Source organism: Mustela putorius, unplaced genomic scaffold, assembly GCF_011764305.1.
Source record: "Mustela putorius furo isolate JIRA1106 unplaced genomic scaffold, ASM1176430v1.1 tig00000095_pilon_pilon_pilon, whole genome shotgun sequence".
Taxonomy (NCBI): Eukaryota; Metazoa; Chordata; class Mammalia; order Carnivora; family Mustelidae; genus Mustela; species Mustela putorius.
Window position 1 is genome coordinate 26,476,802 of NW_025421280.1, and position 12,533 is coordinate 26,489,334.

Below are 12,533 nucleotides of genomic sequence, written 5' to 3' on the forward strand. Positions count from 1 at the left end.
AAGTATTCTTCCCCAGCGCCCGATTTCCGCTTCCGGTCTTCGGAACGGTCCGTGGTAGCTATGGAGGAACCGGAGATGCAGCTCAAGGGAAAGAAAGGTGGTGCGGAGCCCTGGGCTGGGCAGCAGGGGGACCCGACAGAGGGAAGAAGGGGGCAGTGGCTTGGAGGGAGCATGCAGGGGAACTGATTGAACTACCATTTAACCCTGGCTTGGCCGATGACTAGTTTTTTTTTTTTTTTTTTCGATGACTAGTTTTAAAACCTTTAGAAAGTCTCCGTCCCTCGGTCTTGTCATCTGTAAAATGGGGTGTATAGCAGTCTTTCCTGGCCCCGCATAGGTTTGTTGTGAGAATTAATTGACCTGGTATTTGTAATGCATTGGAAGAACGCCTGGGACTTGGCAGTCGTGCGTATTATTCCCGAATGCATTTACGCTTTTGTCTAGCTTTACATTAAAATATTTGTGAGTCACGCGTTTACAAATTACCAAGTGCCAAAAACGATTTTTTTAAATAAATATTTTATTTATTTATTTGACAGAGAGAGATCACAAGTAGGCAGAGAGAGGAGGAAGCAGGCTCCCTGCTGAGCAGAGAGCCCAGATGTGGGGCTTCATCCCAGGACCCCGGGACCATGACCCAAGCCGAAGGCAGAGGCTATAACCCACTGAGCCACACAGGCGCCCCGTCAAAAACGATTTTTAAATCACAAAGGTTTTTGGTATTTTCTTACACCCTTTTTATTTTAAATTTTTTAAAAGATTTTATTTATTTATTTGACAGATCACAAGTAGGCAGAGAGGCAGGCAGAGAGAGGGGGAAGCAGGCTCCCCTCTGAGCAGAGAGCCCGATGCAGTGCTGGATCCCGACCCTGAGATCATGACCCCAGCCGAAGGCAGTCTTACCCCATTGAGCCACCCAGGTGCCCCTACACACGTTTGTTTTCTAATTAATTATTTAGATGGCACAAGTACATTTCATTTGCAAGGACACCGAAGGGTAAGCTGTTCTCATTTTCAAAAGGAGGAGGACTAGGAAGATTTCAAAACGAGGATTCCAAGTTTGGAGATGGCAGGATGGGCTGTGCCCTTCTGAGGGCGGTAGTGAGCTAGACGGACTGTCACTAGCCAGACTCATGCAGAGCCTTCCCTGACTGTGCCCCTCACCCCCCATCAAGGTTCTCTCTCATCTACAGCCCTATGCTGGTCAATAGCAAGGGGCCCATCTGTGTAACAAACCTCAAGGTGGGTGCTATTATTCCATTTTACAGATGAGGAAACAGGCTCAGAGAAGCCCCTGCCCTCCACTCCAGAGTCCAAGCTTTGATTTTTTTTTTTTTTTTGTAAACATATAACCTAATAAAGAATGAGAATTTAAGTGTAAGAAAATGAGCAAGTGCTGAGGTTGAGAATGAGGTGGAAGGGACATCAGATTAAGCTTGCTGATCAGGGAAGGCCGTGCCCAGAAGGTGACATTTGATCTGACACAGAAGGGGTGAAAAGAGGTCAGTGAGGGAAGGGCGGGTCAGTGGCAGAACAACAGATGCAGAGGCGCCGAGGTGGCAAAGTGTTCAGAGCTGTGCAGCAATACAGCAACTCCTGGTCACACAGTATTTGTGGGTATTTAATTTAACTGAAATTAGGTAAAATTTAAACTTCATAGGTTGAGCACCACGTAATGTATAGAATTATTCAATCACTACATTAGTACACCTGAAACTAATATAAAACTGTATGTGATCTATACTGGAATTAAAATGTAAAAAAATAATAAAATAAGATTCAGTTTGTGAGTCATATTAGCCACATTTCAAGTGCTCAGTAGCCATATGTGCCTAGTGGCTACATTATTGGACAATTATAGATTATAGAACCTTTCTGTCATCTCTGAAAGTTCTTTTGGGACAGTCCTGGCAGTGTTCAAGGAACACTTTGTGTTCCGGGAGGCCATTGTGCCATGGGTGGAGGGTGGGGAGGACAGGGAGGGCAACAGCAGGCAAAATATACAGAGCCTTATGGGTCATGGTAAGTTGAGTGATTTTCTGCTGTGGCGGATGGGAGCCATGGGAGGATTTCAGACAAGGGAGGGAAAGACTTGATATGGTCATTAGATGCTCACTCCATCTGTTGTGTGGAGATCAGACTGTTGGCAGAGGGGGAGCTGGGAGACCAGGGAGGAGCTGACTGAACCTGGTATCCAGGTGGGAGGTGGCCAAACCCAGACCAGTGGGTGTGGTGTAGTGTAAGAAGGGATGAGGGAAGGGGGCAACAGGATAGGGAGGAAGCTGAGCAAGGAGTGCTGTCAGGTAAAATTCTCAGCCTGATCCTTCAGGAGGACTCAGAAGGATGAGGTATACATTGTCCCAGCAGAAGGCATGGGGCATGATTTAATATCCTTTCATGGTCAGTCATGACTGAAGGCCATCCAGGGATCTGAGCATCCAGGCATTTTCAGATGCAGTAACTGGTGGGTTCCTCGAAGAAGAATCTCAGATTTGTATCTTGGGATACAAGGAAGGTGAGGGGGTCCAAGTGGACAGAAGCAGGCTTAGGAGGGGAAGGATCGTGAGTGCCCCGATGGGTTAGCATCATGATTAATTGAGGCCGTTTTGTGACCATCTCCTTCCACCTATCCCTGGGGCCACAGGTGACCCAGCTCCTGGACAGTCCCTGCTCTAGCTGGATTCATGAATTAAGTAGTCAAGAGTCTTACACATTGTCTCCTTGTGTCTCCCTACCCTTCCCCTTGTTCTGCCACCACCACCCCCACTCCCCGCCCCGGCCCCATCAACTCCTACCCCAACTGTCGATTCCCGATCCAGTCACAGACAAGTTCACTGAGAGCGTCTATGTCCTGGCCAACGAGCCGTCCGTGGCCCTATACCGGCTGCAGGAGCACGTGCGCCGCTCTCTGCCCGAGCTGGCCCAGCATAAGGTGAGCCCCAGTTGCTCCTGTCCCTGTCCTCCCTGAGAGTCCTCATGTTATGAGCTGAGACCTGCTCTGTGGAGCAGGGGCTGTTGGGGGCGGAGTCAAGGCTGGGACACCGGCAAGGAGGCAGAGGGTCACTGAGACAGGTTGGGGCCTTGGGTGGACAGACTTGGAAGAAGAGGGCAGCAGGATGTGCATTAGTTGTGACCTGTGTGGTGAGAAGGGAGGAGGCAGCTGCACGTGGACCCGAGGGAAAGGTGTGCTGGGCAGAGGGAATAGCCAGAGCAAAGGCCCTGAAGCACGGTAGCCAGGTGTTCACAGAAAGCCCAGACTGGTGGGGCAGGGGATCTGTAGGAGGAAAGATCGGGATGGAGGGGGCTGGTCTCTGTGGCCATGGTGATGGGTGATCAGGCGCTCCATCCCAGAGAACTAGGAGGATGGAGGTGGGAGCCCTCTCATTAACAGCTTCCCATCCCCCACAGGCCGACATGCAACGGTGGGAGGAGCAGAGCCAGGGAGCCATTTACACAGTGGAGTATGCCTGCAGGTGAGCGAGGTGGCCTCCCCACTCCCGGGCTGGTCCCACTGTGCCCCGGGGTCAGCTCTTGGGCATTCAGGCACATCACAGCCACCCGCCCAGTGAATCTTGCCCTGTTGAATGCACCTGAGTTGGGGCATGTGCATCTCGGCTTACCTGGCCATACAGCGGATTCCAGCACAGGCAGGTTCCTCTCACCATCGCCCCAATCCACATGTGCCTCAGACAGGCTGCTTCGGGAGTCCCTCCCCATGTGGCACAGGGTGGTAATGGTTTCAGGGAGGTGCTACCTGGGCCAGGGAGCCAAGGTCTCAAGGGGCATTTCCCTGCCACAGCCAGGACCACAGACTGGCTAGTGGGGTGAGCAGCAGCTTGGGGGGAGAGCCAAAGCACAAATATGGCTGTTTATTTTTAAATTTTTATTTTTATTTACTTATTTTTTAAAGATTTCCTTATTTATTTGAGAGAGAAAGCACAAGTGGGGATGGGGGGCAGGTGGAAAGGGAAAAACAGGTTCCCTGCTGAGCAGGGAGCCCAGTATGGGGCTTGGTGCCAGGACTCTGGGATCATGACCTGAGCTGAAGGCAGATGCTTAGCAGACTGAGCCACCCAGGCACCCCTTAAATTTTTATTTCTTTCCAATTTTTTTTTTTTTAAACTTTAAGTAGGCTCCACACCCAGTGTGGGGCTTGAACTCACAACCCTGAGATCAAGAGCCCCAGGTTCCACTTAGTGAGCCAGCAAGGCGCTCCTCCAGTTTTTTTTACTGTGTAACATACACAAAATGTGTCACCTCGACCATTTTTAAGTGTACAGTTCAGTGGTATTAAATACATTGATAATGCTGGGCAGCTGTCCCCACCATCCATTTCCAGAATTTTTTTTCATCTTGCAAATCTGAAACTCCTTGGTCAACCCTAACTCCCCTTCCCCTCTCTCCTAGGCCCTGGCCCCCACCATTCTGTTTCCTGGTTATGAATCTGGCCATTTGAGGGACCTCACATAAATAGAACCTTCCAGGATTTGTCTTTTCATGTCCTCTCCTGTCCCTCCATGTGCTGTCCCCCGGGTCTACCCATGTGACAGCCTGAGTCAGAATGTCCTTCCTCTTGAAGGCCAAGTGCCATCCCACTGCGTGGAGGCACCACGTCTGGCAGTGGACTTCCGGGTGGCGCCCATGCTCTAGCTTCTGTGGAGAGCGCTGCTGTGAACGTGGGTGGACCACTGAATCTCATTCTTCCTATTTTGTGTTTAGCTTTGGCTAAATCTTCAGATCCCTGCCCCCTTCCCAAGGGAAGGATGTGTGAGAGAGCCAAAACCAGCAGGCAGCGTTCCTTGTCATCCTTGCTCCTTTGCAGGTCTCGCCTCCCGCTCTTCTGTTGGTTCCCCTGAATATGTGTAATGGCCTGGCTCGTTCTGTCTGCCTCGGGAGCCCGGCAGTTTTGTTTAGAAGTGCTGCTTGTCCCTTGTGCTGGCTAAGTCATTTTGGTGGAGGCCAGAAATCCCAGCCGTTCTCATCTGTGGCACCACGGGCTTGGCCTGCCTGTTCCTGTTGTGTGGGCGAGGGCTCCTTGACAGGCAGTCCTGCTGCCAGGGGCACTGAGCTGTGTGTTCTGCCATTAGCAGCCTGGACTCCTCCGCTGGGACAGAAGGCAGCCCAGACAGATGGCATCTTCTTGAGGCTGATGGCCTCAAACACCCTCCTTGATTAGCTCAAGGAAGAGTAGTAAAGAAGTAGAGGACTTTCTCTCTCACAGCTGCCAGACAGCTGCCAGACCGCTCCTGGACAGCCGCGAGGAGGAACACATCAGAATCTGTACTTTGTCCCGGTTCTTCTAGCCGCCCCATCTAGCACAGGAGTCTGGGCTGTGGGGGACTGTTCACACTCAGATTTTAATGCAGCAAAATGAAATAAAAGATTCAGCCCTTCTGTCTCACATAATCATATTTTAACTGCTTAGCAGCCAAGTCAGTGGATAAAGATGTTCCAGAAAGTTCCACCGGGCCATGCTGAGCTAGACAGGAGGCTGGAGTACTCTGAGTGCTTCTCTTGAGGGAGAGGCAAATTTCTGTCTGCTAAGAGACCAGGTTTCCTTTTAGGGACGTGAAAGAGCCCTTATCTTCTAGTTGTTCAGAATGCTTTACACAGTGTTAACGGTGTGAAATTTAAAGTTACTGAATTGGGGTAAACTATTCCATAGGGAACTTAACAGTGGAAAGTTTTTTATCAAGGTGGGCAAATCCTAGAGCTGACCGCGTTTGGTGGTGCTAAGATGAGCAAGCTAACAGCGGGTATTGGCCAAGGCTCCTCCCCTCCCCCCCAGACCCCCCTTCACCCCTGCCACCCCCCACCCCACCCCTGGCTTTGATCTCTTGGCCATTTTCCAGCAGATTCCTGACTGATAACAAGTGGGAGTGATTTCTTTGTCTTTAATAGAAGAGCTTTAAAAAGACACTTTTCATTGTTCCTGCAGCTGTTATGCTGGTGACTTGCTGGCATCAGCAAGGCCCTGAGTGGCCTGGTAAATATTTTCTGCAGTACTTTCAGAAGGGCCACTTTCCTTAGACATTCCTCAGTGTGGTACCAACATGAGGTTAGCACAGCTTTGCCATAGTGCCCTCCCACCCCCATTTGGTGGTGAATTATTCTAGTTCCCTCCAGACTCAACCTCCAGAGCTTTTCATAGTTGAGTTGATAAAGCTTTCTTCAGAGGCAGGAATAGATTATCTGAGAGGAAAGCCAGGATGTCTTTGAGGCCATCTTTACAGGCTTATAGCTTCTTCAAAACATTAGGTGATCTGGGGTGGCTGGGGGGCTCGGATGGGGGGCTCATTCGGTTAAGCATCTCCCTTTGGCTCAGGCCATGATCCTGGGATCTTGGGATCGAGCCCTGAGTCAGGCTCTTTGCTCAATGGGAGCCTGCATCTCTCTCTCCCTCTGCCATTCCCCCTACTTGTGCGCTCGCTCTCTCTCTCAAGCGTGTGCGCTCTTTCTCTCAAATAAATAAAATCTTGGGGCACCTGGGTGGCTCAGTGGGTTAAAGCCTCTGCCTTCGGCTCAGGTCGTGATCCCGGGGTCCAGGGATCGAGCCCCGCGTCGGGCTCTCTGCTCAGCAGGGAGCCTGCTTCCTCCTCTCTCTCTGGCTGCCTCTCTGCCTATCTCTGTGAAATAAATAAATAAAATCTTTAAAATAAATAAATAAATAAAATCTTCAGCCAAACAAACGAAACCATGAGGTGACCTGGCAGCAGGCATGTAAAAGGTGCATCTCGGGGCACCTGGCTGCCTCCGTCGGAAGAGCATGCGACCATTGATCTCAGGGTCATGAGTTTGAGCCCCATGCTGGGTGTAGAGAGGACTTAAATGAATAAATAAATAAGAATTTAAAAGTTGCTTCTAGGGGCGCCTGGGTGGCTCAGTGGGTTAAGCCGCTGCCTTCAGATCGGGTCATGGTCTCAGAGTCCTGGGATCGAGTCCCACATCGGGCTCTCTGCTCGGCGGGGAGCCTGCTTCCTCCTCTCTCTCTCTGCCTGCCTCTCCATCTACTTGTGATTTCTCTCTGTCAAATAAATAAATAAAATCTTAAAAAAAAAAAAAGAATTTAAAAGTTGCTTCTAGCCATCATGTGTTCTATTGGATGGATGCCATCTACGCAGGGCAGGGAAATTGAAACTTGAAGGCCACGATGAGCCCTCGGGGAGGAGGTGCCTGAATCCGCAGGGTACTTGCTGGCCCTGAGCCCGTGTGGGCCCCCAACGAGCCTCTGGTAGGGAGGATACATGGGCAGGCCTGGGACGGGGAGGGTAAGGCAAGTGTGGCACTGACCGGTCCGTCCTCCCGTTTCAGCGCCGTGAAGAACCTGGTGGACAGCAGCCTCTACTTCCGCAGCGTGGAGGGTCTTCTCAAACAGGCCATCAGCATCCGGGACCACATGAACGCCACTGCGCAGGGCCACAGGTAGCTCCGGGGACCGCCCGCTCCTGCTGCCCTCAGCCTCCTCGCTGTGAGGACCTTTGCTGCTCAGCCGGGAACTGCCGCTTCTCGCTCCGCTCCTCCGACAGCTCCTTTTCCTCATCTCACGGTGTCTGGTGGCTTCCTCCTGTCCTTCGGCATCTGTAGCGGGGACCATTCAGCCACTCAGCTCCTAGTCCTGAGCTCTGCTGTGGGCCCGGCCCCGGCTGGGGATGGGGGACACGGCAGTGACCAACACTGCGTGCTCGTGGTCTCACAGGGAGGCACACAGCGACTGTGTAAACACAGAACAGATGAGAGCACTTCACATGCCTGCAGGAAGGAAAGGGAGGTGGGAGCAGAGGCCTGCACACTGTGCAGAGGTGCAGTGGGGAGGGTGCTCCAGTTTTGACAGGGGTGAGGCCAGAGGCCCTGGGGCTGGTGTTGGAGGAAGGGCTAGGAGGTGGGTGTGGCTAGGAGGTAGGTGTGGCTGCCCACCTTGGGGTGGGCAGGGGCCCCGGAGCTGAAGGAGGCTTCAGACCCGGGACCAGATGGCCTCAAGTCCTTGCGCCCTGGAAAGAGTTTTTGTTTTCATTGTCATTTTAACATAATAAACATGCATTTGAACCACCCCCGGGCATGTGCCGTGAGCTGGAGCTCGACTTTGAGGTGTGTCTGGCCCTTGCAGTTTGGGGCTCCGGCGTGCCTGTCCCCCACCAGACATTTAGAAAGAAAGAAGGAAAAAATCTGCATCACTGTTGCTGAGAACTGAGACACAAGAATTGTCAAAAACAAAAAAGCCCCGAGGATGTGTGAGAAGGGGCTTGCGGCTCTGAGTTAGTCCCACGTACCTGTCTCTGGGTTCCTTCTGCTGCAGGGCAGTGACAGCCGTCCAGATGAATGTACTGTGTGGTGTTACACACGGCACCCTGGACACAGTAGGGCTGCAGAGGGCCATGGCTCTTGACTCTTCACTCATGGTCCGCTGAGTGCTTTCGAAGGCCTTGCTTGTGCCTGCCGCTCTGAAGATGCAAGTGCTTCCGAAAGAGGCCGGAGCCACTGAGGTGCTGCTGCCGCTTCCCTGAGCAGGCCCTGTGGCTTTGAAGGGCCCGGGCCTGCGTGAGTCCCCGCCATGACCTCTGAAGTCGGTGGCTGGGCCCATGGTTACAGAGGGTTCCCTGAAGGCTGTGGCCGGGGTCTTAGGGGACTAGAGGGTGACCCAGGCCCATCTCCAGCCTGACTGAGCAGGCCCAAGGGGCTCTGACCTTGGCCTCAGGGGCGCTGCACATGTTTTGTTCCAGCCCTGAGGAACCACCCCTGCCCTCCTCAGCCTGATCCCAGAAGAGACTTGGAGGTGCTTCGGCCCCTCTGACTCAGGTCAGTGACAAGTGGGGTTGTGAGCCTCTGTCCTCCGTGTTCTGAACTAATCCACCCTGTCTGTGTCCCAGAAGGGACCTGCTTGTCTAACCGCTGGGGCTTTCTCCCTGGGGCCGGTAGGATGCTTTCCTCAGTGCGAGGCTTCAGGGTCGTAGGAACCTTGAGGCCTTCGCTGCTCCAGACGTCATCAGCCTTTCTCCCTCATGCCCTTTCTGCCATCTTCCTGTCCCTTCTCCAGACCACAGGCCCTGTCTCCACCCCACAACACACCTGCCAAGACAGAAAGGGGTTCCCATGTTTCTCCTAGCCTGCCACATGCCAGCTGTCTGCTTTACTCATGCTGTTCCCTCAGGCAGAGCCCAGCATGGCCGTTACCCACCCAGCTCAGGAATCTCTGCTCCACTGCGACCTGCTGTGTGACCCTGAGGAGGTCCCTCCCCTCTCTGGTCTCTGCTGTTCCCTTCTGTCAGAGTGGTTCATCAGGCAGCAGAGGGCGCTGCTGCCCAGTGCCGTGTGTTGTAGCCGTCAGCTGCTGCTGCATGACAAGCTATTCCAGAGCTTAGTGGCCGACACACCAGTCATCTGGCTGCTCACAGTTCTGCAGCGTGGGCTGGGTCTGCTGGGCAGTTTGGCGGGGCTTAGCCAGAGGCCACCATCTGGCACTCTCAGAGTTCGATGGGGCTGCCCAGTCAGAGGTGGCTTTGCTCACACGTCTGAACATCGACCAGTGCTATCAGCTGTTGGGGCTCCAGTTCTCCTGTGCCCAGCCTCCCTGGCAGGCCTGCCCAGGCTTCTCTGGAGACCAGGTGCCAAGAGGGCAGCCCCAGTGTACCTGTGTTCATCCAGCATCTTCTTGCTTCCCCTTGTGAATGTCCTATTAGTCAAGGCCAGCTGCATGCTATTCTTTGCCCATGGAGGACAGACCCCGGCAGATGGGAGGCCTCTGAGGGACTTTCTAGCCCTCAACTCTGTATCTCTTAAAGCCCTGCTCATTTGCTAGCCACAGTGATGGCACACTGGGCTTCAGAGGCCCTCTTGGAGGGTTGGGGAGGCATGGGTGCAACAGGGCCTTCCCAGCCCCCGAGCAACAGCCCCTTCCCAGACCTAAGAAGCAGCAGAGCTCATGCCTGTGCAGTCAGAGTACTCAATGAACGCCTGCTGTGTGCCAGGTTTAGCTCTCTGTCTGGGGGTACTGAGGACTTCTGCAGGCTGTGGGATCGCCTATGGGGCATCTGGGAGGGCCTGGAGCCAGAGGGGCTGCCCAGAGGCTCAGCAGCCCACCCAGGGCCCTGCACCAGGTGCCCGCCAGCCCTGGGTTCACACATCACCTTCTCTCTCCCCTCCCATCTCTTTGCCCCGGTGCCCCTCCCCAGCCTCAAGGCTACTGCCCTTCCTACAGCCCGTGTCACCTGCCATCCCTCTGCTGCTGCAGACCTTTCTGAATAAAATGCTCTGTGGCTCCTCCTGATCCTGCCTGGTCCCTGCAGACCCTGGTCCCTTCCTCTTCGAGTTGCTGCCCATTGTCCCTCACAGAGCCTGCCATCCCCACTTTTCCCCCAGCACCGCTCCCCACAGGGTGGTTCGTGACCTTTATAGCATCAAGTTCTAGTCTCCCCTGGCCTCTGACTTCACCTGCCTTTCCAGTCCTGGGCCTGTAGGCACGGTTCCCTTTTACAGAAGAGGAAACAAGCTCCAGACAGGTGAGACGCGGTCACTGCCATTGACCAGAAGAGGGAGTCATATCCAGACCATCCAAGCCCTGGGTTTCATTTCTCCCAGTCCCACCCAAGCTCCTGCCTCAGGTGCTGTCTCATCCGGGTGGCCGTGCAGCCCTGAGGGTCTCCCACCTCTCCCTAACCCTCGCCCTTCAGCCCAACTAGAGCTGGGCCTCTGGACACAAGTCTGGGATCTGGCAGGGACTAAAAACCAAGCAAGTGTGGCCAGCACATTCCTCTTCTGCCCAGAGCCTCTGGGGGCCCTCTGTGAATGTCTAGAGACAAGGCTTTGCTGCTCCTCGACTTCTACCTGCCCCCCATCAATCAGGGACACGGTCATGGCCACAGGCCTGCAGACCAATAACTGCCATCCTGTTAAACCTGATCAACCACCCACTGTGCCTGGCACCATGCTGGGGCTTTTGGAAGGCTCATCTTTTCATCCTTCATCCTCAGGCAGCCCTGTAAGGCAGGTGTCACCCACAAGTACAAATGGAAAAAGAGCCTTCCAGAGGTGGCATGAGCTGTACAAGGTCAGTGGACTCCAGTCTGGCTTAGTCCCAGCCCTGTCTCAGATGCTGTGTGACCTGGACCCCAGACCTGGGCCTCTCTGGTCCTCCCTTTCTCCACCTGGACAAGGAAAACTGGCTTGGACCTTCTCTGTAGGCTGAGGCGGACATTTGTGTGCCTGCATGCGTGGCCCACATTCTGTCTTGAGCAGAAACGCCTACCCCAGACTCAGGCCATATGGCAAAGCCACCTTCAATTACAGGGGTGGCCGTGGGACACTGGCCTGGCCAATCAGAGCCTCCATCTCCCAGGTCACTGTGATGGGGTGGACATGAGCGTGTGACCCGGTGAGCGGTCTTACCCAGGAATTTTGCTGGGAAGGCAGCTATGCTCACCACTATACCACCAACGCAGGAATTTTGCTGGGAAGCATGGGAAAGTCACCATCTTTCGTGAGGGTCGTTGAGCTAGGCAGATGGCAGACCAAGAACACTCATGGGGTCTTGGACCCAGCTGTACCCGACACTAGCAAAACTTGATTCTTCAGTTTCATTAGTCTGCAACTTACCATATTCACCAAAATTGCTCCGAGTCCATTTCTGCTGACTACAGAAGAGCCCACACTGACTGCTATGAATGTCAAGGCTGGAAGGTCATGGCACAATTTGCCCCCCGCTGAGGCCAGCTGTGTACTGGTGCAGTGTCCAGCACCACATATCGGGGAGATCAGAATGGAGTCGTCTGTGGGGTGGAGTCTGGGTGGGTCCCACACCCGCTGCTCTGAGGGGATCCCCACACCTCCCTTGGTGGTGTGGGTGGTTGGAAGAGAGGGGTGGCAAGGATCGGGGCACCCTAGGGGGGAGAGGGTCCTGGTGGGGTGTCAGTGTTGTGGAAGAGCCTAAGGGCCTAGGACAGGGTTCATGAACACAGGAGGTGTGGGAGAAGGACTACCTCCTACTGCCAGGAAATGGGTCAGTTCTGTCTCCTTTCTGGGGTGTATTAGGGGCCTCATTTCGCCATCCTGCCTCCCCGCTGCCCCCAGCTCATTTTGGCGGCGAGGGAGGATCCTTAGGGCCATCCCATTAATGGCCTTGACTGGTGTGTGGCACCCCAGAGTCACTCGCCCTCTGTTGGCCAACTCTGAAGGCATTTCTTGTCCAGCTGTCCTTCTACCTGTCCATCAAGCAGTCATTTGTCCAGCCAACCTTGACTGCCCTCTGTGGGCCAGGCCCTGCCCAGGGGATGCCCTGGTGAGCAAGAAAGCCCAGCCCTTTCAGACCTAGGGGTCAGACGGACAGCCAAATGAGTTCATTGCATATACTCCAGGGGCTGCCGTGGGCTATTCCGTGTTGTGAACTAGGTGGGCATAGTCGTGGGGTCCCCCAGACCCTCCCAGGGCCCCCTTCATCATCCACGGTCCCTCTCTGCGATCTCCCCTAGTGATTAATAAATAGTCTTCTCCATTCAAAGAGCAGGACTGGGCTGAAGACCCCTTCCACTCCCTGCCTGGGGGCT

At 54.0% G+C, this 12,533-nt stretch overlaps 1 protein-coding gene across 5 annotated transcripts; it reads left to right on the top strand.

Moving 5' to 3' along the window:
- Positions 1–8: 8 nt before the first annotated feature.
- BORCS8 (BLOC-1 related complex subunit 8) lies at positions 9–12,483 on the top strand. Of its 5 annotated transcripts, none has more exons than XM_045081192.1 (6): positions 9–97; positions 2,820–2,932; positions 3,409–3,473; positions 7,312–7,422; positions 8,718–8,793; positions 10,965–12,483. In XM_045081192.1, exons 1-5 carry the CDS (start codon positions 61–63, stop codon positions 8,749–8,751), a joined length of 360 nt encoding a protein of 119 aa, XP_044937127.1. In that variant the 5' UTR covers positions 9–60; the 3' UTR covers positions 8,752–8,793; positions 10,965–12,483. The 5 variants fall into 5 exon arrangements, with proteins under 5 accessions (XP_044937127.1, XP_004760935.1, XP_004760936.1 ...); XM_004760878.2 differs by lacking the exon at positions 10,965–12,483 and adding an exon at positions 9,032–10,261; XM_004760879.2 differs by lacking the exon at positions 10,965–12,483 and adding an exon at positions 9,146–10,261.
- The last annotated feature ends 50 nt before the right edge of the window (positions 12,484–12,533 follow it).